Source organism: Thermobia domestica, chromosome 5 (genome assembly GCF_964235325.1).
Source record: "Thermobia domestica chromosome 5, izTheDome1.hap1.1, whole genome shotgun sequence".
In the NCBI taxonomy this organism is placed as follows: Eukaryota; Metazoa; Arthropoda; class Insecta; order Zygentoma; family Lepismatidae; genus Thermobia; species Thermobia domestica.
In genome coordinates this window covers 252192399-252219512 of record NC_137458.1, presented here as the reverse complement: position 1 = coordinate 252219512, position 27114 = coordinate 252192399, and the positions used below count along the sequence as shown (strand labels likewise).

The 27114-nt window shown below is 35.2% G+C and overlaps 1 protein-coding gene across 1 annotated transcript in view; it reads right to left on the bottom strand.

The window, feature by feature from the left end:
* Positions 1-22082, bottom strand: part of LOC145685470 (endocuticle structural glycoprotein SgAbd-4-like) — a 64057-nt gene extending 41975 nt beyond the window's left edge. Inside the window, exon 1 of the mRNA XM_081757868.1 lies at positions 21879-22082. Within this exon, the coding sequence (XP_081613994.1) occupies positions 21879-22082 (204 nt within the window). The remainder of the gene's footprint in view (positions 1-21878) is intronic.
* Positions 22083-27114: the final 5032 nt, after the last annotated feature.

The window sequence follows — 27114 nt, the reverse complement described above, 5'->3', positions numbered from 1 at the left end:
ACAGTAATACGCAATGAATGCTGTTCTACCTGCCTTAGCCTTGTCTGTCAGCACAAATATGTAGAGCTCGGTTCGATTGCGATATCTCGACTTCATTTTTGTCTTAATTAGAATGGGCTATGCAACGTCGAAGCCTCTGAAATCAATCTGAACGCCAAGTCCGGCGCTCGCTGCTCTTTCATATTGGTCGATGAAGAAAACAGCTTCATGGGATGATGTGTGCTGGGCGTAGCGTTGCGCATTTGGAATGGGCCCAAAGTTAAGAAATTCATTCAGCTCCTCCAATGACATTTGCGGGGATTGGAATCTCGTGGCATCCCTCATCTTTGGAACGCAATATCGCAGGAATGGTGCATCTGACCAGTCTGGTTCCTTCACAGGCGTGTTCTACGCATCGGAAACTATCGCTTGAACTCAAACTCGGGCAGATTCATTTGGAGATGAAATTGGGGACGTCTGTGAAGTTGTCCCGCCCACCTAACGAATTTTTCTTTTTCCTATCTACATCGTTAGTTTATCGTTATTTTACGTTAGTTTTGCTAAGATTATCGTTAGTTTCGAAAAATAAAATATTTATTCAACAAATAAATGGGCAGGCCAACTTCACGGTTCCCCACCCACAAATGAATTTCAAAAGTTTTTCATATTGCGTCGTTAGTTTACGTTAGTTTTCCTAAAACTATCGTTAGTTTCGCAAAAATAACGATTTTATTCTAGAAATAAAGTTTCCCGCAACTGTGAATTAGCCCGCCCATATTAAATTCTCATAAAATTCCAACTCATATCGTTAGTTTACGTTAGTTTTGGTAAAATTAACGTTTGTTTTAGACAAATAACGATTTTATTCGAGAAATAAAGATTTCCGCCAAATGTAAACCTAACAGCACAATTACATAGCAGGCATATGCCTATCATGTTCCGTCAGGTACACTGGAATGTGTCCAGTATGTCCCTAAGAAAAGTAAAACTAACGTAAACTAACGATAAACTAAGGATGTGAAATGGAAATTTATGATAATTTTTTAGGGACGGGAAACTTTACATTTGGCGGAAAATCTTATTTCTCGAATGAAATCGTTATTTTTGCAAAACAAACGTTAATTTTAGCAAAACTAACGTAAACTAACGATAAACTAACGATGTGAGATGGAAATTTATGATAATTCTTTATGGGCGGGCTAACTTTACATTTGGCGGGAAACCTTATTTCTCGAATAAAATCGTTATTTTTGCAAAACTAACGATAGTTTTAGCAAAAACTAACGTAAACTAACGATAAACTAACGATGTGATATGAAAAACTTTTGAAATTCGTTTGTGGGTGGGGAACCGTGAAGTTGGCCTGCCCATTTATTTGTTGAATAAAAATTTTATTTTTTCGAAACTAACGATAATCTTAGCAAAACTAACGTAAACTAACGATAAACTAACGATGTAGATAAGAAAAAAAAATCGTTAGGCGGGCGGGACAACTTACAGACGTAAATTGGGGTAAAGGATAATGCTTTATTGGCAGCGCACTTTGGAAGTGTTATTTCAATATTACTATTTTCACGATTTATGTTCAATAATTTAGAGCAGTTGTTCTTAAACTCCCCGATAATGCGGACACCCTATCCATTCGGAAAGTGATCTGCGTACCCCTTTGCAATGCTATATGAAATTTCACATGATATTAAAAAAATATAATAATTAGAATTACCGCTGACAAGAAGAAAAGATCAAGAAAAATAATGTAATAAGTAATTTATTCTAAAGATACATGATTGTTCTCTAGTGAACGAAATTTCAATTGAAAATATAGTAAATTTCAAGACTGAAAATCATTTTTCTTTTTAAGAAAGGAAATGCATTTGATAAACAATGTTCTCAAATGTGGGTTCACTAAAATGTAAGAAATGAAATTCTTTGTTTTTCCATAATTGCATTGAAATCTGGAATAAGTTTTGTCACCATCAATCTTAGGTCCGATTCCACATTTTAAGATGATTTCGCTTTAAGGTTTTAATACTGCAAAGAGTAGAAAAAGGTCTGCTCACATAAGTAAGTGGTAGGGAAAGGCATCAAATGTTGCAATGCATTTTTAGACAACTCTTCATATTGGCAGCGCACATGCAACCAAAAGCTACAAAGTTCATTTTCTTTGAAATTTTTTTCCCATTAAGTATCGCAGGATAGTTCCAATAGCTGTTCTTGTTCTGTGTTAGAGAGATTCATACCTTGAATATCATGTACAATTCTGAGAATAACAGAATGGATTACACTTCCATTCCAACAACAAATGTAATTATTTAAAACTAACAATAGTGTTAGAAAATACACTATTAGTGTATTATCCGGATTCACATCACTAAAACCACCTAATCAAGGGAAGTTAAAAATATGTTCGTTTGTTTATTGGATTTGGGATATACGAGATATGAGTAAGATGTTTGTAGGTTGGATTATTGTAGAATAGGGTAGAATAGCCTAGGTAATTATGGCTCACATGTATCATTTCACATGAGACGTGGCCACAGTTTAGGATGCAATATTAAGCAATGTAATGCGATCAACCGAGAACCGAACCTGGACACTTGTGCATCATAGGCATGCGCACTAGTCACTATAACAATGGTTAGGGCTAAAAGTATTTTGAGGAAACAAAGACAAGTTACCTTATTTAATATATTAATTCACTATTAATATATTAGAAGGTGTAGTATTCATTAATACTTATACAAAACATAGCAATATTATTATCAGCTAAATATCGCTACCGAAAGCTCTCATTTTCAAACTATTATCACAACTAGGAGAAAGTACATCCAAAACAGTGGTATCATTACGTATATAGCACTTAGGTATCATTTGAGGAGGGAAGGAGGGAGCAATTGCCCTACTGAGCTCGAGAAACACACTATTTTCAATAAATTGTATAGTCATGTACTAAAAAAAATGTGAAACTTCTATGTCGATGGGCAATTCCCCTTGGCAAAAAAAAAAAAAAAAAAATGAAATGAAATGACTCTACAGACATAGTGTAATATATTGGTTTATTAAACAGGTGGTAATGTTCAGCGACTATTTAAGGATACTTTAGAACAAGGATTAGATTAGTGTAATGCAATGTATACTCTGATTAAGATAAACATATGTGAAGCTTGATGGAGATGTTTTAAAGTCGCTGCTAGTGTAATTGTACGAGTTTCTCTCTTTCAGTTGTGCTGATTGGGAATAACCCACCGTACATATCAGCTACAAATAAGATTTTATTCCTTTAATTTGTGTGTTAATAGTTCAAACAGATTTATTATATTACCGGATTTCCAATTTAGTAGCTGATAGAACTGCGGAAACTGACAGACCGAAGATAGGAAAAAAAAAAAAGATTAGGGCGCCGAATGAATACGGTCTTGTACTATTTGAATTCAATGTTTCTTAAAGTAAGCTAGATTAAATTGCATAAAAGGATTAATGTGTACACAGTGTACTTGTGGAATTTCATACGTACGGAGGCTTATAATGCTGTCAGTATTTCTCTTACAATTATTATATGTGTAAAGACTATGTGTTAATGTTAGGTAAATACAAACAATAATCTCATAGTTCACATCGTATTTTGTTACACATACCTACAGCATATAAGTAAAGCAATAACTTGTTGAAAAAAAGGTCAATAGTTATTAATAACGCGGGAGAAAATTTCTTTTATTTCCATTTTCTCGAAAATTGCACATTAAATTTCACTCTCAGGTATGTCATCGTATTCAAATTGATTCGTTCTATTGATTGATATAGGCCTATGTGTTATGTTTTATAGCCAATGTTAATTTTAGGCTATATCTTATTAACTATACAATGTACTCTCGTCTCACTAGTGCACTGAGAAAAAAGAACGTATGTGAAGTACGTAAAAACGTAGGTTACATGTGTAAATCCTGTAGTTTTTGGACTTAACGTACAGCAAACATATAACTGAATAATTATATTTTATAAGCACTTTCCGTGTTAAGTGTTCCGAATAAACGTACTTTCCATACGAACGAAAGAACTGTATATAGGCTGTCAGGATCTCACATACAGATGGACGCATATAACATATAGCTGACGTATGTAACATACGTATACGTAAGTAATATATGGAAGACAGATGTCAGACATCATGTAGCGGCATGATATAATATCTTAGCGGAAGAAGAGGAAGCGCGTTTGTAGTATATGAGTAACGTATGTTTCATACTGATTTCTGTAGTAAACATAAGGATTCCATATATTTGTACAATATATCGTTGTCCGGATAACAAATATTACTCTGTGTGTCAGAACGAATAGCTTAATAAGAATATTTTTCAGTTTCATCTCAATGAGTGATATGGTTGTCATAGCTTATTTATTTATTTTACAGACACATACATCATTTTGTTCTAGCTCGCTCGTGGTTAAGCAATTATCGAATGAGCCTTTGGCGTCATAGACCCGGATTTGATTTCAGGCGAGAGCGTATATGGTTTGAATCCATTTTAAGCTGTAGGTAGCACGCCTCAAGGGAAGTAGCACGCCTCATTTAGCTTCGCTGCTGAAAGGGACAGTAAGCTCATATATCGTTTTCTTCAAGTGAATAAGATGTATCCATTACTATATGTCTCTTGTTTGATAATACGTTTTTTAAACACTAGTAATATTGTATAATATCTAGACCTACCGTTTTGCTGTAGTTAAAGATTGCCAGTAAAAATCTGCACAAATGAGATTTACAGACAAGGATTTTTCCTTCTCAAGTAATAGAGTTTAGCACTAATGTTTCATTTTTATGCTGGCCAATTTGTAATCTGCACCAGATGTTTAATCACAAACGTTTCTATTTTTTGTGCGAGAAAAGAGTTCGATTGTCGATAGGTGTATTGCTCATCTTAGGATCCTTATTATTAAGCCGACGTCTTATACTATATTTATGCTTAAAATATGTCATTAAACTTCATAAATTTAGGAGCATTCCATAATTTGTATTAAGCGTTTAGATTGAGACAATTAATTAGAATATGGTTAGAAAGGCTTCATTGTGTTTATTTAAAGGACAATAATGAAAAGATTAATAAAATTTTTACTAGGGCAACCCAAAAGCATAGAAAGCATAATAGCAATTTACACATATGGTTGGTACCTTGAACATGGTTGTGGTTGTCTAAGGGTCCAGAAGAAAACTAATTTTAAAAGCATAATTTAAGAAAATAAAGCATAATTTAAAATATATAGCACAATTCTTGGGAAATTCTGTTTAACTGCAAGTTTAACATACTGTATTAATATTTTTTTAAAACCAATATTTACAATGCAAAATCATTGAGAACATAAGAATGCAACAATGAAAATCTTATTTTTATTCCTGTAAACTTCTTTCGGTGTAATCCTTTGATGTGGAGGAAAGAAAAATTGAAAAGAAGAAAACTTTCCCCTAACAATGAATAGTACACAAGAACTCCACACTTTATTGTTATGTGCACCTCTTGAACTTGAGCACTTTCTGTACTTTTTGGTGGCATCTTTTACTTTCCCTTTCTGTATATATGCACCTCTAAGGCGAAAACAAGTGATAAGGAAAACTGACTCGAGCAGATATCTCTTTACAGTGCATTAAGTAGAAAGTTCATTAAATGCCAAAGAAACTGGTTGCATAAAATATTAATAAATAGATCAAGACATTTAGAATATTTAATGTATTGTAAATATTATACATTATACACGATTAATGTAAAACAATGATTGAAATTAACAATAAAGCATAATAAAGCATAATTTGGGAAAAAAAATAAAGCATAATTAAACAAAAAATAAAGCATAATGTGGTTTGCTCTACTAATAATATTCGTGTTACTCATATTATTATAGTAAAATACTTTCTTTAGATATCGTGAAAACTGAACTAATAAGAAATTTATTAATTACAATTTCTGTTTCTAGTTTAACATTCCATGATTTTAAATAATTCGAGTCTATGGGAGGCTCTGAAAATAATGAACGAAACTGTTAAATGAACAAAATGGAAGGCGACAATAAAACCCTATGATAACTGATGCACACGGTGTTTATCGACTATAAAGCATACTTGGGAATAACTGGGATCGAATTACATAAGCGCTGTAACACTGAACCGCCACATAACTTTTGTTACTTTGTTGGGAATATATTATGTTTTATAACGGAATATCTGATTATGCTTATATTATTATATTTTATTGGTACTTTTAAGAAATATTTATTAGATTTGGAATTATTAGAATGCAAAAAGGAGAGCCTATAGGATTGTACTGTTAGTATGTCTGTCCGTTACTTCACAAGAAAACTTTTAAACAAAAGCGAACTTTTTAAAATTATGTAGTTGCCATACATAACTAGTTCAATTATCTGGACCAAGTTCATTAATACAATTAACCTGTTAAAATCTCCACCGGTAACTATGAATTAAACAATGGCAATCCTTATCCAGGGGTAAAAGTGGATCTTAAAAGGTAAGGGGATGCATGACGTCACGCCGTTCCCTGTGTCTATCTTTGGCCATTGTAATTTTTAGAAAGTGGATGGACGCGTGGGGGAATTGCGTCCAAGCGCGTTCCCCCTCACTTTTATCCCCCTGTCCTTGTCCTATTTTCTACTATTGGCAGTCACATAATTCTAGAACGCTAGTAGTTAACACATCACCCCATTAGATAGCAACAAAACATCATTTAATGGTTGAGATCTGCCGGACGGGATTTAAACTTATAGGAACAGAAATAAACGTATGTTCTGCATGATCTCTTTTATAGTTTTTAACAGTGTTTATTCATGACTACTTCGCCTTTCTTTTTAGTTCTCTATACACACGCATTAAATAGACGTTTACTTATGTTTTCAAGACTAACCGGATCAAAAGACTGAAATGAGTTTCTCGTTCTTGAAAATATTTAGTATATAGGCTGGTTTGTTTGCCACGAGAAATGTTATTTTTTCTTAATTCGTTGTTCATACTAAATCTTTTTCATACTTTTCTAATTTTTGGATCAAAAGATCTATTATTTTTCAATTAAAAGTTTTCTTTTAGGCCCTAGCCTATGTCTGGAGAGCTATATAGATCTCTATAGCGTAGCCAAACCCAAACTATCACTCAACTCAGCATGATGTACTTATTCCGTAAGAAGAAAAATACGAAAATTCGATTTAGGGCTGTTCAAAGATTTTCTGCCCCTGATCCAAGATTCAGTAGATTTCAATCAAAACTTTTCTTGTATGCCTTATAGCGTAGTAGCAAAACCCATCACTTAACTCAGTATGATGTGCTTATTCCAAAAAATATACGCAAACTCGACTTAAATTCAGTTTCAAAATTTTGTGGCCCCTGACCCAATTTTAGATCAAAAGATCCATCACAATCTTTTGATCCATTATTTTGCGTCATTCCTAAAATTAACATTTTCTTAAATGTTTTAGCTATATCACAATTTTACCTCCTTTTAGCTGATTACAACTTGAACGAATCTACTATTAAGTACAAAATATAATCTAATATTAATTCTTACCTGTTTCATGATGTTAAAAGAATATGCTTTCTGTTATTCGACACAATATCACAACTAATGAAGTCGGTTATAGCTGTACTTCTTTTATACGCCTAGAATTAGTGGAATAATACGCAATTTTTGACAAAAGAATTAACAGATAAGTTCATTACAACCATTCATCTAGGAACTAATTATTTTATCGTATTATTTTTTACAACTAAGGTCGACAAATTTATTAGTATTTCCATAACATTCTATATTTCTTGAACTATGTGTTTGGAGATAGTCTCATGATCTAAGTGAGAAATTAACACGATTGCACAAGAAAAGATGCAACAAAAATACCTATAGAATGGTGTGAGCAATTCATTGAAATCAGAATGAAAGCACCCATAAAATGATTTTTTCCAAAGTATTATATCATTTGTTCATTATTATTAATACGTAATACTTCCAACTTAAAGTGTCAACGCTTTTTTTCTACCATTGAATTAACTATTACGTAAAAATAAATGTATTGAATGATTCCTCTCTTATAGAAAAGTGGAAGCTGTAGTAAGTATTACTGTGTCATCAATAAGGAAGCGGTATGATTTTCACACGTGCAAGATAAAGGTGCTTTCGTGCCGCACACACGTACAGAAGTTGAAGAAAAAGAATTGTACAGAGAAAAATATAGTGTCATCAACCATAATTGCCTCACGAATGATATAACACTTGTTTCGGTGAAGATTTTTGTGAAGTTTCGTTTAATGATGAGTTTCTCAGTACATTGAATGGTAGGCCGAAGCAAGTGGTTTAAAGGTAAATTTTATATATTGTACTATATGTAATTATTTGGATCTGATTTCTCTGGATCATGTTCTCAGATTATATTTTTTCTGTTAGATGGAGTCTAAAAATTAGCAACTATAGGTAAAACATGATTTGGGGTGCTATTACCTAGTGTGTTCTGTTAACTTGGGTCCATTTTGAAAGTTTTAACCCTTTAATTGGCAAGCATTGATAGCATTACCATTAAAATATTTAGTTTGCTTTTATGGTTGAACCATTTCTTCCTGATCACAATTTCGTAATTTTTAAAGTATTTTTGCATTTGGTTACAAAATACAGGGTGTTTATTTCAAAGCAACATTGCCATAAAATAGGTCTTATGTGTAGCTACTGAGCAGCATTGCCCTATTTTGGTCAAATTGCCTAAGAATACGCTTAGTAATTAGCAGCAGTTTCGTTGAAATATTTTTCTACACAGCAAGAAACCACAAATAAAATAATAGAAAAAGAACTTTCGCGGAACGTACGAGATAAAGCTTCTACAATACTAAATTTGACTATCTCCTGTTGACGAAGATTAGAAGTATCTAAAGAAACGACCCGCAAATCATGTATATGAAAATTGTATGAAAGCAATAATGCCAATTAAATGATTCCTGAAGTTATAATTCGTGCAGATAACGCAATAGAATGCGATGTTGCTTGAGAACAACAATGCCAAATAAAGGGTTAATTCAGGGGTGGTCAACTTTTTTTTCTACATTTTAGATCTACTTTTCGTTTCAGAGGTCACTGATGGTCTATTTTCCTGTTCACTACTACTCTAGAGGGGTCTCATAAAGAAATTCCAATGATCGATACATACAGTATGACAGAAACGAGCGTCGGCTACCTCTCTCACACAACTTGCTGGTCAATTAATAAACCGCGTTCAACAGGTTGGCCACCCCGGTTTTAGTCTAAAAAGTATGTTTCTGTTTTCTTTTTTAAAAAAATCCATCATAGGGACACTATATATATTGATTCATTGAACATTTCGTCTAAAGGACATTTCACTCATTGAGCATTCATTCCGAAATAATTACATTTTGTCCAAAAAAAATTTGGTTCGGCCAGGCAAGTAGCCAAGGGAGGGAGGGTCCGGGGGTCCGGACCCCCCCTTCGAGATCAGAAATGAAAAAAAAATTAAGGAAGGGTGAAACAAAAAGAAACGAGAAAAAGAAGGATAAACGTTAAAAATAAAAAGATATGCATATACCAAGCATTTGGTTACTCTTTCTTATGAACAGATTTTTATTACTTGCAATACATGGCGGCTAATGAGCGGGATATCCCGTAAAAGTCAAGGAATTTGAAATTTCTAGAAAAGTTACGGAACTTTCAGAATTTCCACTACTAGTCAGGGAAATTTCAAGCTTTCGAAAGCATAGTACCATTCTGTAACAGCTTAGACATTTTTTTAATCATAATGTTTCGTCATTGCTTCTCTGCAGTATCAACCATGTTATTTCAGAAACAGTTCTCTATTGCTCCTTTAACCTGTCGTTTGGAGCAGACAGTAGTTGACGGAATACTGAAAAAATATGTGGAAAGAAAGTTCTGTTACATTTGATTCAGCAGAAAAGGGAACGCAAATATTGTAAAATATTTTGCAAGACATTATTGAATATGTACCTTTTATAATAGTGAATATGTACTTTTTATAATAGTTGAGGTCATAATGAAAGAAAAAAAATATATTTGAATGAACAAAGGAAGGAACGTAAATGTCGTAAAATCTTTTTCAATGTTTTCTTTATTCCTTTACTCGAGATTTATTCATAGTTTCTTATTAAAATACTTATTAACATATCCTTATTTTATTGTTCTAACAAACCAATACATGTTGCCATAGTAAAGTAGTTTAGATTGATGGAGCTTCTCGGCCTTCAGTATTTAATGTTACCCCTTCCTCCCCGCATTACGAAATCCTGACTAAACGAACCAATTAGAATAATCGAGTCCCTGATGCGATGACTACAGTACTTCATGTCACGGGCCCCCCTTCTTTACGAAATCCTGGATACGTGCCTGGTTCAGCGTATATTACGTCTAAACACATTTTTGGTGTTTGTATTTGGAAAGGAAAACTGATGTGCTACTTAAGGTTCTTCGCTACCCCATTCCTTATATTTGAAATTAAGTTAATCTACAAAATGCTATTAAATAAGCTAACCATTTCCAAACCTCTCATTATAGATCAAATATTTGAGTGTATAGTTTATGACGTAATAAATGTTGGGCATCCAAATTTATTCAGTATACGGAGGGTCTTGTAAACAATCATTAGTTTAAATGTTGTTGTTGTTGTTGTTGTCCTTAAGTTAGTCATTAAAATTCAAGAAAAGTGGGGATTAGATTAGGGAAGATCCTTATGAATGCTAAGTGTCTAACTAACAAAACAAAGAACAAGGAACATACTTGTGAAATGTCCTCTTCAGGGACATATTGAATTCTGAAATGTTCTTCGATGTTAAGAAAGCCTTATCGGATGTGTGAATGACAAACCCTCAAAATACTAATCAATATGTTTACAGAATGAAACTAGGGTTATATACATATACAGTGTGGTTCGAAAGTAGATATACAGCCCCGTCTTGTATTTTAGAACATTTCTTACTCTTATCAAACAGATAGACCTAGTTTATTTATTATTTGTTCTTAAAGTCTTTTTACTTATAACTTAAGCGCGGAACAGTCGAAGCAAATAAACCCATAAACAAGAATGTTATACTTGATCAATGCAGGGGTGTATACCTACTTTTGGGTCATAGGAGTAAAAGTGGATCTGAAAAGGTAGGGGGATGCATGACGTCACGCCGTCCGCCGTGTCTATCTTTGCCCATTTTATTTTTTTAGAAAGTGGGGGACGGTCTACCCCGCGTTCCCTCACACTTTTACCCATACATATATATATAGATTGGGTGTTTCAAAACAAGACCGACAACGTTTGGGAGGTGAATTCTAACACAAAGATAAGACGAAAAGTATAGACTAACTTGGATGCACAAATGCTTTCTTTCGGAGTTATAGGCTGGCAGAAACATGACAAAATGAACATTAAATTTCCATAGCTCCAAATCTATTGGACCTACCGTAGTCGGGTCAAGACTTAGTTTAGAAACTAGTATGTGCCCCATCCAAATATCCAAGTTTTAAAATCCTGTATTACTTCCGCAACAAATTTTTATAGAGGTAGTTGGTGAGTACTTCAAATTATATGTCCGTAGCCAAACCCCCTCTATAAAAATTACTTCGTGAGTACTTTAGGATTGTGAAATATGTATTTTTGGATAACGCAGATATTAGTTCGTAAGTTTAGTCTTGACCCGACTACGGTAGGTCCCATAGTTTTGGAGCTATGGACCTCTAAACTTCATTTTTTTCATGTTTTCGCCCGCCTATAACTCCGAAAGGAAACATTTGTGCACCCAGATTGATCTGAACTTTTGTCGGTGTTGTTTTGAAACACCCTGTATAAATATAATTTGAAGATTGAACCTTTTGAAAGTGTCAGTGGTAAGAAGTGATCACTTGTGAACTATTTGTGTTTTTGTTAGTTTGAGTATCTATTTCTTGTAACAGTTATTTACCGTCTTCAACTCAACATGAACTAAGTAACGGATGGCTGGTTCGATGGTGGCCATATAGTTACATGCACCAATACGTGCAAATAACATAACTTGGTCCTCCTGCTTTTACATTGAAGTAGTGGTCCAACATAGTTACTTCTTATCACGTCAGGTGGAAATGGAATGAAATGAAATCTTTTAAGTTTTAAGTCTCACGGCTATGCTGGTTAGGCTAAAGAAGACGGTGATGATGAGAAATTAAGAAATGATGGAATGAAGGAAGTGGGAGGAAACGGGAGAATCTCGAGAAAATAAACGAACACGGCTTTTGTCTACCACAAAGCTCACTTGGTGCGAACTGGGATCGAGCCGAGGACCACATGCACCGGAGGGGAAAACTTTGGGATGCGCACGAGACAAGATTTGTGGCTGTCTTGTCAAGAAAATCTGATGTAAAAGTGGTCTCGACTCGAAAAATGTATATTTTTCCATTGGAAAAGCCGTGTCTCGACTCGAATTTTGTCAGGAAAATCCTGTCTTGACTCGTCTCGTGCGCATCCCTAGGAAAACTCTACCACTGAAATAATTTATTTGTTTGTTTTAACATTAAGTTCATTTTCACCAAGAGGTGAAAATAATGCAATGGGTTCTTTTCACCTCTGGGTGAAAATAACATAATTTGTTATTTCTTTTTTCCTTCATTAGAAGAAGAAAATAACAACCTGTTATTTTCATTTCCAATAAAAGTTGGGCCGCGTGGCTCAAAGGCAGAGCGTTCACATCTGCTGAATGCGGTGCCTGGTTCGATCTTAGCTCGTGCCAAGTGAATTTTGTGGTAGACAAACACCGTGTGCGTGGGATTCCTTGGGGTTATTACTTTTCCCCCCACTTTCTTCACTCTACCATTTCATTCGTTTCTCATCATCACCGTCTCGTTTATCCTAGCCGACATAACCGTGGGTCATAAAACTCAGAAGTTTCATTTCATCTCAAATGAAAGTATAAAAGTAACCAAGAAAGTTTTTCGCTTTTCCACCCACCACCTTCGAACATCGATATGTCACCTAACACGTACCTGAAAGATCAAAAACAGTTCCCATCAGCATTGACGACCTTCTGCCAACCTTCTGGAAGGCCATGGATTTCATTGCAGTAGAACTTGGTGGATCGTTAAGCGAAGAAGGTATCAAGTGCATTTTGCACCTCTATTAGGGATTTGTACTGGCGTCCCCTAAGGTGATTGTGCAAGGAATGGAACAGGTGATAATCGGACGGTGCGATTCTGAGAGTATAGCAGATGCAACAGTGCTTCCCATCTAAGACTTAGAATCATGGTGTTTCGGGTCATCCTGGCCACGTGGGGCTTGTCGACACGTGGACATCCTAGCTACGTTCTCCGGAAATAGGAGGATCCATTTGCGATTCAGTAGTGCTGGCTCCAGAGTTTTGAGTTTTTCTTGAACACGGCTCAACTGCTGACAGTACACAGTTACATTGATACTATGACCAGCTGGTAGCAGTTCCCGATACACGATGCCGCGAGCAGTCCACCAAACACACAGGAGGACCTTCTTTAGGAGCAGTGTTGGTTTCGGCTGTTTTGGAACCGGTTCGTGGGGGTGCTAACCATGATGATGGCGCCATGAAACTTTGTACTGGACCCACTTTTTATCACTTGTCAACATCCTGTCCAAAAATGGCTCCTTCCTCAGACAAGACATAAAAGAAACACAGATGTCTGCTTGCGTTGCCTTCTGGCCCGGAGTCAGCTCACATGGGAACCATGGACCCAACGTGTAGTGCTTTTCAAGTTGATGGAGGTCCTGCCGAACGGTTTCTCCACTTACACAGAATTGTAGTTCCAGTTCCCCACATGTCTGGCCACTGTTCACCTCAAGTGCTGCCTGAAGATCTTCATTTTGCACATGTGTTGGTCTTCCTGCATGTGGTGCGTCTTCGAGTGTTTCGTCCTTAAACTTGTTAAACATCCGCTGCACTGTCCGCGTAGTCACGACATCCTCATCAAAGGCCTGGCATATCTTCCGCCACGCTGCAGCGGCGTTTGACACCAGTTTGAACTTGTACAGCATACACACCCTTACAGGGTGCGTTCACAAGGTTTCAAGACTAGTCTTAGAATAATATATTACGTATTTTTGTACAGCGAACTAAAAGTCCCCGAAATATGACCCTTGGGCATGAACACACCTGTACAGCGTGTTTTTCTTTTGTTGATAGGCTCCCTGGAAGTTTTCGCGCGAAAGGCTGTGAAGGGACATCGTCGAAGTCGCCTGGACCACTGGAATTGTGTCCAGAAATGAGGATCGTCTTGGAAAGTTCGAGCATTTCTTTGCAAACAGCCAGGCCTTCCGTTCATCCGAGAGAATTTTGGGAAACAAGTTAGGCACACACTTTTCTCATCTTCAAATCTTCTGTCAGTAACTTGAACAGCGTAGTCGGACCCAATCTCAGTTCATCGGCAATTAATCTAACACTAAGACAACGATCAGTGTTTAAGAATTCATGCACTTTCATCAGATTTTCCTTAGTTCGGCTTGTTTCAGGTCTCCCAGAGCAGTCCTCGTCTTCAACGTCCTAGTGGTCATCTTTGAACCTCCTGTGCCACATGAAAACCATTACATGTAACATGACGTCTTCTTTGTAGACCTCTTGACTCATATGAAAGGTCGGAGCTCACCCGTGGCTAAGCGGTTAGCGTACGCGCCTTTGGCGTGGGAGGCCCGGGTTCGATTCCCGGAAGGAGCTCATGTGGTTCGGGTTCCACGTTAATCAGTAGGTCCACGTATCATATAGCCTCGCTGCTGAACGGGACATTAAACTCAAAAACAACTCAACTCATATGAAAGGTCTGTAACTGTTTTGTTCAGTTTCGCACAGAACTTCATGCCATCACACTGCTCCAAATGCCGCTGCATTTTCCACTTAGGTTTCGAAGGCGGTTGCCGAAATGCACTCACACCACTAGCTATCTACTCATTCCCGTGTTTCTGAGGCAAATGACGCTCGTGTGGACGATTAGCTGACATCCCCAACCACAACACCCTTTCAGTGGAACGGGTCTGTGCGCGCGCCTCTACTCAGATAACATCCAGTCTTGAAACTTTGTAAACGCACCCTGTATGACGCTTTGTGGAGGTCCTATGTTCACTCTGTCCTTACGCATGTTCACAGTGTAACTTAACTACCACGACCAGGTACCCACGCCAACAACTTACCTTCGCCTTATCTCCATTCGCATTTAACTTACGGTGTGAAGGCCAATTGAACACAGATCTCCACAAAAAGCGACAGAACTATATTGGTTACCTTTATAATAGGACCGCTATTACCTATTGATAGATCCAATCTAAATACCACAACAATAATCATAAAATACAAATGCTAAAAATATCTTTGAAAAAATATTCATACTTTTGTGCCAAATATATATATATATATATATATATATATATATATATATATATATATATATATATATATATATATATATATATATATATATATATATATATATATATATATATATATATATATATATATATATATATATATATATTTTGGCGAAAATGTCTTTTCGACGGGATGTCCAATGAACAAATCATACTCCGGTCCAAATGACAATAAGATGAATTTTGCTTTGGACCAAAATGTCTTATGGAGGAATTATACTCTGGACCAAATGTCTGTTGGACTCAATATCTATCGGAAGAAATTATTTTAAGTAAATCTTAAGATGTCTGATTAGGAGTTATAACGAAATACTTTAGTTTGTATAATATTTACCTGTACCGTGGGCAAAAAGTGCTCATAAATATGTAATATACTCAGTAGAATGTTCATTTAAAATTAACAGAAAAGAAGAATGTTTTTAATATATGTAAGAGATTATTATGGGATAGTTGTGGCTATGTACATGTTATGTGTTGACCTAGTCAAGTGAATTTATGTATTTCACGGTTTTAAAAAGAAATATTTAAGACATATCAAGCAATAAAGGTGAGAATAATGATCTTTGAATATCTGAGTTGATTCTTGCATAAAGAAAAGTAATTATCGCTTCGTAACTTATATATTACAAGACGGACCAGGTTGACGACGCTTTTCTATAGAGTCGTTATAAAAATTTGGTTTACCAAACCCGGGATTTTTGAAAATTCAGTTCCCGAAGAAGGAAAGTAGGGCTGAATTTACTTGGATATTACCATTTATGAATACGAACTTAACCGTATTACGAAGCGGTAAGGTCATCAAAAGAATAATGGATAGTGAAATTGTGCAACAGGAATCAAATACCAGTAATCCAGGTGAAATTAGTGCAACACCAAGTTTGTCATCTGAGGATCGACTTTTGTTAGCTGTGCAGCGACAAATTATGCAAATGACGACTGAGATAAAACAAACCATGGAACAGAAGCTCAATGAATCTAACACAAACATGGAACAGAAGTTCTATGAAGCTAACCAGACCATGGAACAGAAGATAGAATCGAAATTCAACGAAGCTAGCAAGCAGTATGAAGAATTAAGTAAACGAATAGAACGGATAGAACTGAAATCAGACGATACGAAACAAACAATCGTCCAGGTGATGAACGACATATCCTCGCAGTTTGAAGAGAAGTTAAAAAGGTTAGCCGATGAGTGTCAAGAAAAGCACGATCATCAAAATCATGAAATCTGTGCTGTAAAAAAGGATTTAACGTTAATAGAATCTTCCGTTAAACATCAAAAGATCCAGTTGGCTACTATGCAGGAAGAAATTAAAACGTTACAGGCTAGAGATAACATTTATCGCAATAATCTGGGCAGTGATCGCTTCGAGTTTCCACAATCACCGGATATAAATACGCCTTCGCCGGAATCTGAGGAGGATATTATATTAGAGGAAAATTGTCCGAAGATCACTGATGAACGAAATATAAATGGTATCATGACACAGCACGCTACGGACCGGAACAATCACACCACAAGAACAAGGAGTGAGAAAAGAAAGGTAAAGTTAAGTGTCAAGATGAGCGAAATCAAAGCCATGAGTAAATTTAGTGGTAAGTGCAATGAAAATGCTAGTTCTTTCTTAGAGAAATTCCAAGACGAATGCAATATAATGTCTATCGACCGATCACAATACATGAAATTAATACCCCATGTATTACTCCCACCTTGTTCCTTATGGTTTAAGGCAATACGTGATCACATTAGTACATATGAGGAATTTAAAGCGGCATTGATCGCGAATTACGAAAATGACTTTTTGCTGGCAAACAGAGATGCCACTCTTAGAAATCAACATTTCAATCCTCGATTGCACAAATCTATTGTAGAGTTTGTTGTAAATGTCTATAATGAATTAAAGGTTGTTAATCCCTTGCAATCGGAATCAAGAATAATTGCATCGATTCGCAATTTGCTCCCATTTAAATTACAGCAGATCTTATTTTCCACACAGTGTATGAGTTTCAGTCATTTATTAATGCTTGTACAATGCTACGAAACTCAATACCATGCTATGAATCTAACACAATCAGGAATGGGTAAAAATAAGCATAATTCAGATCATTTGGTCCCTGTTCGGAATTTGAATATCCGAAGTGTGAATAATAATGAACCGAACCTAAGACGAGTATACTCTAGCAATCAAAATGAACAAAATAGACAAGGTTATGTAGGGAATCCGCCTAACCTAATTAATCGTAATAATTCCTATGTTAGACCATATAGTCAAAATAGGTTTAAAAATAGACGAAATGTATGGAGAAATTCCACAAACGCAGCGAACTACGTGGATAGAAGTAATGGAAGGATAAGAGATGGTACTTCGTATCCAAATTCAAATCACGATGAAAGACATGTACAACCTAATGTAGAACTTAACCACGATTGTGCGGTACAATGCACTTTATTAGATTCATATGCCAGTGCGAATGTAACATGATTACCGTTAACGAAATTAGGTTAAACCCATGTTGGTTATAGATTCTTGCGAATTTTCGTTTTAAAGTTTGTGTTAATATTAATAATGAAAACGATGGTTATAAATATTTGAAATGCATCTAGTTAAAGAGTTAGTAGCACCCAACATTCTTGATCAAATAAATAAGAATGAAAAATAACAATAATAATGAAAAATGTGTTTATTTAATAACAAAAAGGTGTCTTTTGTTTCTGTAAAATAAATTTATTTACTTCCATTTGATTATTCAAACGTAGGTTATGTTTAATTTTTATTCTTTCTTATTAATGTGAAGAATCATAATTCAATTTATAATCAGTTAAAGGCAAAAATTATTTTATATCAGATTGATTTGTGTTTAATTATCAAAGATTATGTTAAGAATAAGATCCATTCTATAAAATCAATTATTCAATGACTACCTTGAGTGAAATTCTTCTTTATTTTGGACATCTTAGTGCTACTATGTATACATTACAATTGCAACATCTAACTTATTTGTTATACAATGCGCCCGAAAAGAACAAATATTATTTGTCACATCATCGTTTGTAATAATGATCGAAACTAGTAATCTTGATAATTTGTGTTTCACCCTCGTTAATTATATTTCTAAGCGACGATGTTTTTAATGATAAAGAATAAATAATAATGTAATAAAAGAGAAATATTAATGAAATCAAAGATTTATTGTAAATGTATTTATGTGAATGATAATAACTAATATTTTATATATATATGAGGGTTAACCAAAAAGTAATGAAGATATATACGAGGTGTGATCAAAATATAAAGAACATATGTAATGTACGAACATTAATTTAATCAGACCAGTGGTTCTTGAATATAAAGCCAAGCCTACTCATGACTTTTATATTCAGTCCCTTTGTCGGGCGACATTTTCTATAACGAAATACTTTAGTTTGTATAATATTTACCTGTACCGTGGGCAAAAAGTGCTCATAAATATGTAATATACTCAGTAGAATGTTCATTTAAAATTAACAGAAAAGAAGAATGTTTTTAATATATGTAAGAGATTATTATGGGATAGTTGTGGCTATGTACATGTTATGTGTTGACCTAGTCAAGTGAATTTATGTATTTCACGGTTTTAAAAAGGAATATTTAAGACATATCAAGCAATAAAGGTGAGAATAATGATCTTTGAATATCTGAGTTGATTCTTGCATAAAGAAAAGTAATTATCGCTTCGTAACTTATATATTACAAGACGGACCAGGTTGACGACGCTTTTCTATAGAGTCGTTATAGAGTTATTGCTTCATTCAATATGGAAAACTAATAAAGCACAGCGTGTCTCATTTACAGTAGGGTATTGAATAAATTTTGAACAGCAATTGTACATGTATAATTGATTTTTTTTATATACAGCACAGAAAATGGTACATAACATATATCCATGGACAAGTGGTTTTAAATACAGGAGAAAGAAACGTTCATTTTTACGGGAAACCATTAAAGGTCTCTTTAAAGGCAAACTACGTAATGAAATCGTTATTTTATTAAATCTACGCTCTGCATTGGGAACACTGCTGAGGTTTGAGTGGAACAAAATCTATAATTTGTTACTGTCTATTACATGTAATTACTGAAAATAAGAAAAACATTGAAAAGTTCAGGGAAAATACTTACATACGTCTGGAAATCATGGTATGAGACTACGATATGTAGAGCCATGGTTTGTTGTAATGGAGGTGGAAGTGGTTCCACTAATCTATAAAGAATATTTAGTCTACTATTGTTTTACTTGTTCTAGTGATAGAACTAGGTAAGAGTGGTTATTCCTATATTTCAAATTTTCTGCAAACTCTATAAACATTATTGGGGCGGGGTGGCTCAGTGGTAGAGCGTTCACCGCCGATGCTTTGGGTCCCTGATTCGATCCCAGCTCGCGCCGTGTGGACTTTGTGGTGGACAAACACCATGCTCGTGGGTTTTCTCGGGGTTCTCCCGTTTCCTCCCACTTTCTTCATTCCACAATTTCATTCATTTCTCATCATCACCGTCTCCTTTAGCCTAACCGGCATAACCGTGGGACGTAAAATTAAAGATTCATTTCATTTTTTTTCTCTAAACATTATACATTTCGATAAGTACGAGATCTTGAACTTCGAGTGTGTAATTAAATTTACGGGCTACCACACTAATCATTCTTGTACCATTGCAAATCAAAACTCAAACTGAGTTACAAATCATGTCTTTTATGGTGGTATTACTAAAAACGCTTTCATGATTTCTCAACCTTGTTGTGTTTTAGTGGGAAAGGTTGAAAACTGCTGTTTGACACTGAGGAAATTCTTTAAACCTCATCTGGATACAAGGGCGCCCATCAGGGGTGCAAGGGGGCGCTGGCCCCTCTAGAGGAAACTGTACTTAAGAATATCGAAAATCCAATAGAATTTTTACATTAGTTACAGCAAAATCTGAAACTATTTTTGAAACGTCGTTTATACTTGCCCCCCTTGGAAACCACAACATGGGCGCCCTTGTCTGGATAAACTTTATAAATGAATAAATCCCCTTCTGTGGGTAAGAAAGGAAACTGTCATGATTATCATTGTTGTATTAATAATGAAATATTTACATTATGGAATTTCGTTTAAGACAGTACAAAATCTCCAAAACAGTGGTATAAGCAAGCGGAGTTCTGTTTTAATTCCCCTTTGAACAAGACATGGAAAAAAGAACTTTTGAAACATTAAGATAAATATATAAACATCAGAGAAAAGAACATTCGGCCGATCTTATAGTTCTCGCATGGCTGAGAATATTTAGTAATTACAGTCTACACGTATAGCCTTGAAAAATTGTCTTCAAATTGTACGTATTGTCAAGTGAGTCATTTCCAATCAGAACAAAGTAATTAAAAATTGTTTTTAATACCATTTTACGTTTCTGAATAAATAACTTTTTCCCTCTGCAGTACTTTTTCTGTTTTATTAGAATTTAAAATCTCGTATGTTTATTGGGTCGCACTGTACTTAAAAATCATATAGTAGGAGAAGGTGGGGGGAATTGAGCGCACCTAAACATTTTCTGTTATAATTGGGAAAGTATTACTTGAAAAAACAAAATTTAGCTTAATTCTTCTCCATCCTTTCTCGTTTTGAATGAAAGAATTAAAATTGAAAGAAAACAAAGTGTACGTATGTGTAGTAATGCAACATCTAACGCAAATCTGCAATTGCGCAAAATTCTCCAACCTATGGGGTAATGATACGCAATGGTGAGCAGTAAAAGACCCTTGAGGAATTAAAATGTATATGTAGTTATTTATTAGATTAAAAACATATACATTGAATGTGTGAAAAGTTTTAATATGTAAAATTTAAAGAAAATGAATGGGGAAAGGCTAATGCCGTACAAACACACGAAACGTAAAGCGAAGCTACGTGGGAAGAAACGAAGTGACGCGTTCTGTGTGTTCGTTCAGATCTCGACATTCGTTCCTAATTTTCTCGTGCCCCTTCGCCTCGTACCACACCGATTCACGTCACGTTCTATGTGTTCGTACTCTTAGTTACTCGTATTTTCGTTTACAATAATCGCACACGTCATTGTTAGCTCTATCTACATTAGAACACTCTGCATAGTCCCATTCACTGCACAAAACAAGTTGATACCACAATATATATTGTATTTTCCAAATACCACAATTTGTGCAACATTCATTAGTATCTTCTGCAATCAAAGCACTGCATTGTCTTAGTTCTAACTCTATGTTATCCAACTCATCATCATCAAAAACAATTTCTTCATTCTCAATGTCTGACTCAGACGATTCTGGAAATTGCCTTTTCCATATCAGCTTCTTGATACTTTTCTTTCCACACGAACGTTTATGTGTTTCATTACTTTGTTCCATTTATTTTCACTTCCTTCTTATTTCTTCTTTTGGGTTTCTACTAACTTGCGTGTAATGGGCTTACCGGTTCTGGTCAAAATTTCTAAATATTGTCTTGGTCGCCGAGAATTCCTTACAGATTTAATATCCCCTTTCCAGTGTCGTAATTCTGCTGGGGCAAAGGCAAGGAAAGAATTACTTCCTGTAGCAGATGTTGAAGAAACAGGATCGCAAGGATTTGGATAATTTTGTTCTTCAAGATTTGGAGGAGTTGTTTCTCCAACTAAATCTGCACTATTTAGAGTGCCACATGATTTGTTAGGATCACAACCTGCCGACATTGAAGGCACAAGATCATCAGGAGTTGGATTGTTTTCTTCCACTAAGTCTTTGTCTACCCTCTTCGGAATGGTAAATGATTTGTTAGAACCTTTAGGGGAGCCAGAGTCTTCAACGATAATTGTGTGAAGGTATAAAGAGGAGGAAAATCATGATCCCAGAACTTGTCATGATTAAAAGGAAATACTCCCATAAAGTGGAAACCTGAAACAGTTTCCTCCATTGTAGCAACTTTCATGAAAGTTTTATTTACGAGTTCAGCCAAATCATATTCTGTGATCGTCTCATGACAAGTTGTAGTTAAATGAATATCATATTCCCTATACAATGCATTTTTCAGTTGACTGAAAAATGTTTCATTGAGCGGCTGTAACTTGTGAGATGTGTGAGATGCCGGAGGCACGATATATATGTGGTTATTCCTACAGAAATCATAACTCTCAATTGACATATGGCTGGCATGGTTATCTAAAATAAGCAGCACTGGATCACTTGCTATGGGTTTTGTATTTGTTTCAAAATAAACTAGCCACTCAGTGAATAATTGTGCGTTTGTCCAGCCATTTTTCGAACATTCAATAAGACCATTCCTTTGCAAATGAGGTGTCATACGTTTCCGCCAATAAATCAGCATTGGAAGAATATAAGATTCTGTTTCGTTCAAAGCAAAAACACCAGTTATTGTACGCCTTTTTTCTGCTGAAGTAGCAACACCAATCTTCTTCACAACTTTCGCAACGTAAACATACGGACACTTCTTTGAGACGGCGGTGATGCCAGTCTCATCCATGTTGTAGATTTGTCTTGGCTCAAATTTAAGGTAATCCATAACTTTCTGAAGGTTTGGGGAAAATAGCTTCGTTTCTGCTTCATTGAATGCAGTAATTCTATTTAAACTTGTTCCTTCATTTTGTCGTATAGTTACATCCTGATTGGTTTTAAAAATCCGTACAACCAGTCCTCACCTGCTATAGCCTTTTCCATATTGAAAGTAATGTGTAGTTTCATATATCTTCTAATATCTAAATGCTGTACGTTGCAATCCTTTTGGAGTTAACTTTGTCAGCGTTAAAATATAGTCCTTCAATTCTGTTTCCACTTCAGCAGAAACGTTGATTTTCTTCCGAGCTGTGTTGGAGTAGGCATAGCACGATCTTCTACAAGCTTTTTCATAAAGTATTCTCAGGTACGTTGAAATATCTGCCAAATTTCCGTGTTTTTACTGTATTCTTTTATTTTTGATAGCGTCCAGAGCATTTCTTAAACTCTCCTGAAAGTAGGAATTACACCCTCTCTCTGAAGCGTACCATTGCTACACACCGACATTACAAAATAAAACTTACTACAAAAATATTTGAAAAAGTATCCCTCATAATAAGTAGACATGTGTATAGAAAAGGTCATGCATTATCGAAACAAGCACAGTTCAAAACAGTACATTAAAAATTTAAGATATATCTCCTTATTTTCCCCAACATCAAAGTAACAAGAAAGGGCAGAGAAACAAACATCCACTCGTCCCACACAACACAATACAACTGGCTCGAAAGGCCAATTTGGAAGTTGTTCCTATGATGACCCCGAGGTTGTAGCATCAATCAAAAGTTCATTCTCTGGCTCGTAACTTCGGAAAGGTGGTGTGGCATGGTTCCCCGCCGCGCACGATTCCCCCCACATGTTTCATATTCCCTAAATGTTTCATATTCTAGGATTATAATGAAAAATACCAGGTGTTTACTATTGAGATACAATGATTATGTGAGTGCAAAAGTCCAGGCACTGAAAAAGTAACACTTCTCTTTAACAACTAAAGATGCCATAAAAATATAGAATAACAAAATACTCGAAAGGGAAATCACTGAAAGCTGAAGGAAAGTATACTTTTTATTAAATATGTTAGGGAAAAAATATTTGTCAACTATTAAATATTTGGAGATAATTTTGCCGTTTGCTTTACAAGAGATTTTCCGATTCGATTATCTCTTAGCATTGGGACTTACGCATTTACATTTTTGTAGCGAGATAACTTTCCTATAAATTAGGAGTTAAGGGTAACTATTGCTTTTTTTGCTTCGTTAAAATTTTATCGTAAATAATTGAATTAAGTAAAGTAGGAATTATGTAGATGCGCAGTAAATGCACAATAAATACTTATAGGTTTGACCTCTCGTTTGACCAAAATATTACGACAAAATAAACATTTACTATTTTCAGATATATTGGGTCTTCTTGAACAAAATGTCATACATTTAGTAAGTGATTTAAATCAAATTGAAAAGAAAAAAAGAACGTGTAATAATCTTGAAAGAGAAAACACCTCCGGAAAACAGTGTTATGAAATGCTGAAAGTGCGACACATCAAGCTTCATGATGTTCTGCCTCGAAAATTACACAGGGCTGCAAATTGAAAAAGAGTTCATGTTGTTTTTTAATAGGTGAACTTAATTATTTGTTCCTACCTGATTACGAATAATGAATTCGTTTTTCCCTGTCACGTAAGGTTTTCTTACAAATCAATGTCAAAATTTGGGCCTTCTTCCGTATTCAATACTGCGTTATTATACCTTATTTCTTATCTTCTATCAGACTAAAGAGCTTATTATACTAAATAACTGAACATGTTTTGTTTAATGTGAATGCAGACAGATAAAGAAAAGAATATAAGATTCTCTACACATACAGATTACTACATATATACATATAATACAGAAATATATACATAAATATATACGTTGTAAAATGGAAATCAATACAGTCGTATAATATAGTTATTTTTCACATCTTTTTAGCACGCTTTCTCTTATAAGCTTTCCTAATTTTCTTCTGAAGTTTCTCTGTGCAATGTGCAACCCTAGTCAGCCATCATGCTAACACTCCAAAGTGCCTGATACCTTTTCTCCATATCCCTCATGTCTTGGTGGAACCGTTCGCCTTGTTTCTCACTTAATTCTCCGAGATTTGGTGGAAAGTAATCAAGATGAGAATGCAAAAAATGGAACTTGAGATTCATGCTGCAACCCAGTTCTTGGAATTTAACTAACATATTCTCAACAACTTCTCTGTAATCACCACTTTTGTGGTTCCCCAGGAAGTTCACCACCACGCTTTTAAATGCTATCCAAACATCCCTTTCAGCATTAGTCATTGTTGCCTCGAAGTTCTTATCCTTCAATAACTTCCTAATGTCTGGGCCAACGAAGACACCTTCTTTCACTTTGGCACTTGAAAGTGAAGGAAATTTGTTGCATATGAACTTGAAACATTCGCCTTCCTTGTCGAGTGCCTTAACAAATTGTTTCACCAATCCTAATTTTATGTGAAGGGGAGGAAGTATAACATTCTCAGGACTGACTAATTTTGCTGAATGATGTTTTTTGATCCCGCGTTCAGTGTTTTCCGTAATAGCCACTGTTTCCTTCCCCAGTGGTCATTCCGTGCCCTACTATCCCACTCGCAGATGTAACATGGTATTTTTGTATACCCACCTTGTTGCCCAAGTACAATGCTCAAAATCTTCAAATATCCACATACCACCCAACCTTGTATCTCGTATTTAATTTTATTAAGAATAAATTGCACATTGTCATATATTTCTTTCGGTGACACAGAATGAGCAATAGGAACTGGGGGGAACTTATTTCCATTGTATAACAGAACAAATTTTTAAACTTGTTTTATTCGAGTCAATGAATAATCTCTAATCACTAGAAAGACAAGAGAAATTTAACTTGATCAACAAATCTGACACATCACAACAAAACACGACACAACCTTCTTTTGAGAAATACTGCACAAATTCTTTTTCCCGATATCTGTACCAGGAAAATGTTCCACAGGCCAGCAAGTTATTTTCATTAAGTCTGGAACCAAGAAGTTCAGCAGATTCTTTAGACAGATTTATGTCTCTTAGTAGATCATTGAGCTGGCGTTGAGTAAGTGGTATAGGGTCACGAGATCCGCTAGGGTGGTTGTAGAATCACTGTACGAACTAGGATCACTTACAAACTCAAGACATGATGGAGGTGTCGGAACAGGCAAGTCTAAGCCGTGTAGCACATGTCTCATTGCAGAGGGAATATTGGGATACGCTATCTTTGTCTTGTTTCGAGTATTGTGTCCTACAATTTCACAGGAACAGAAGTAGCAATCGTCGCTGTGGTTTTTGGGTTCTCTCCACACAATTGGTACTGCGAATGGCATAGATGACCGCTTTCCAGTGCTCCAGTTCCGTAACGATTCCACACAAGATCTACACAGATTGTGTGGAGTCCACGATTTATCTGCCCTTCTTACCAAATCTGTAATTTTCTGTCTCTGTGTGGAACAAATTCATCACAGATGTAACAAAAATCTGGTCTATTCTTACAACCACGAGATGCCATGGCAATACAGTATTCAACGAACTACATAAAAGAACTAGCCTCAGATAATAATATTTTATACTATTAAAGCACATCTAAGATTTGCGATAATTAAATATGAAATTTATTTGAAATGAGATAAAAAGGTTTGATATAGAAATATTTTAAATATTCATACAGGCAAAATTTTAGCTAATTTAATTAAATTAAACTTCCTTACATTTAAAACACATTCATTTTTATTACGCCTAGATAACTTCACCACGTACTTGGGACATCTAGAGTCAATCAGTTGAATTACGCTTAAACATGCATATCGCAATCAACATACATAAATCGTGAATTGTAAGAAATTCTTACGTGATATGAGAAAACTAATGCCAATTTCGGTTTCAGCATGTTCAAATACATATAAAACACCCAAAATTATAAAAACAACAGAACCTATGCGGCCCTGTGTTATCAAACCAATCCATAGAGGTCAAAGAGTTGAACAGGAAATAATATGTCCTTTATCTAAAGATCCATATTCCACCAGTACTTACCCAATAATAGCTCAATTAGCACCGAAAACGTACCCTCGTACAGTTCGAAGCATAGAAAATGTTACAAAAAGTTTAATTCCAACTTAGGAACAAACTCCTGCGCCGTGTGCTTATGCATTCCGAAATAC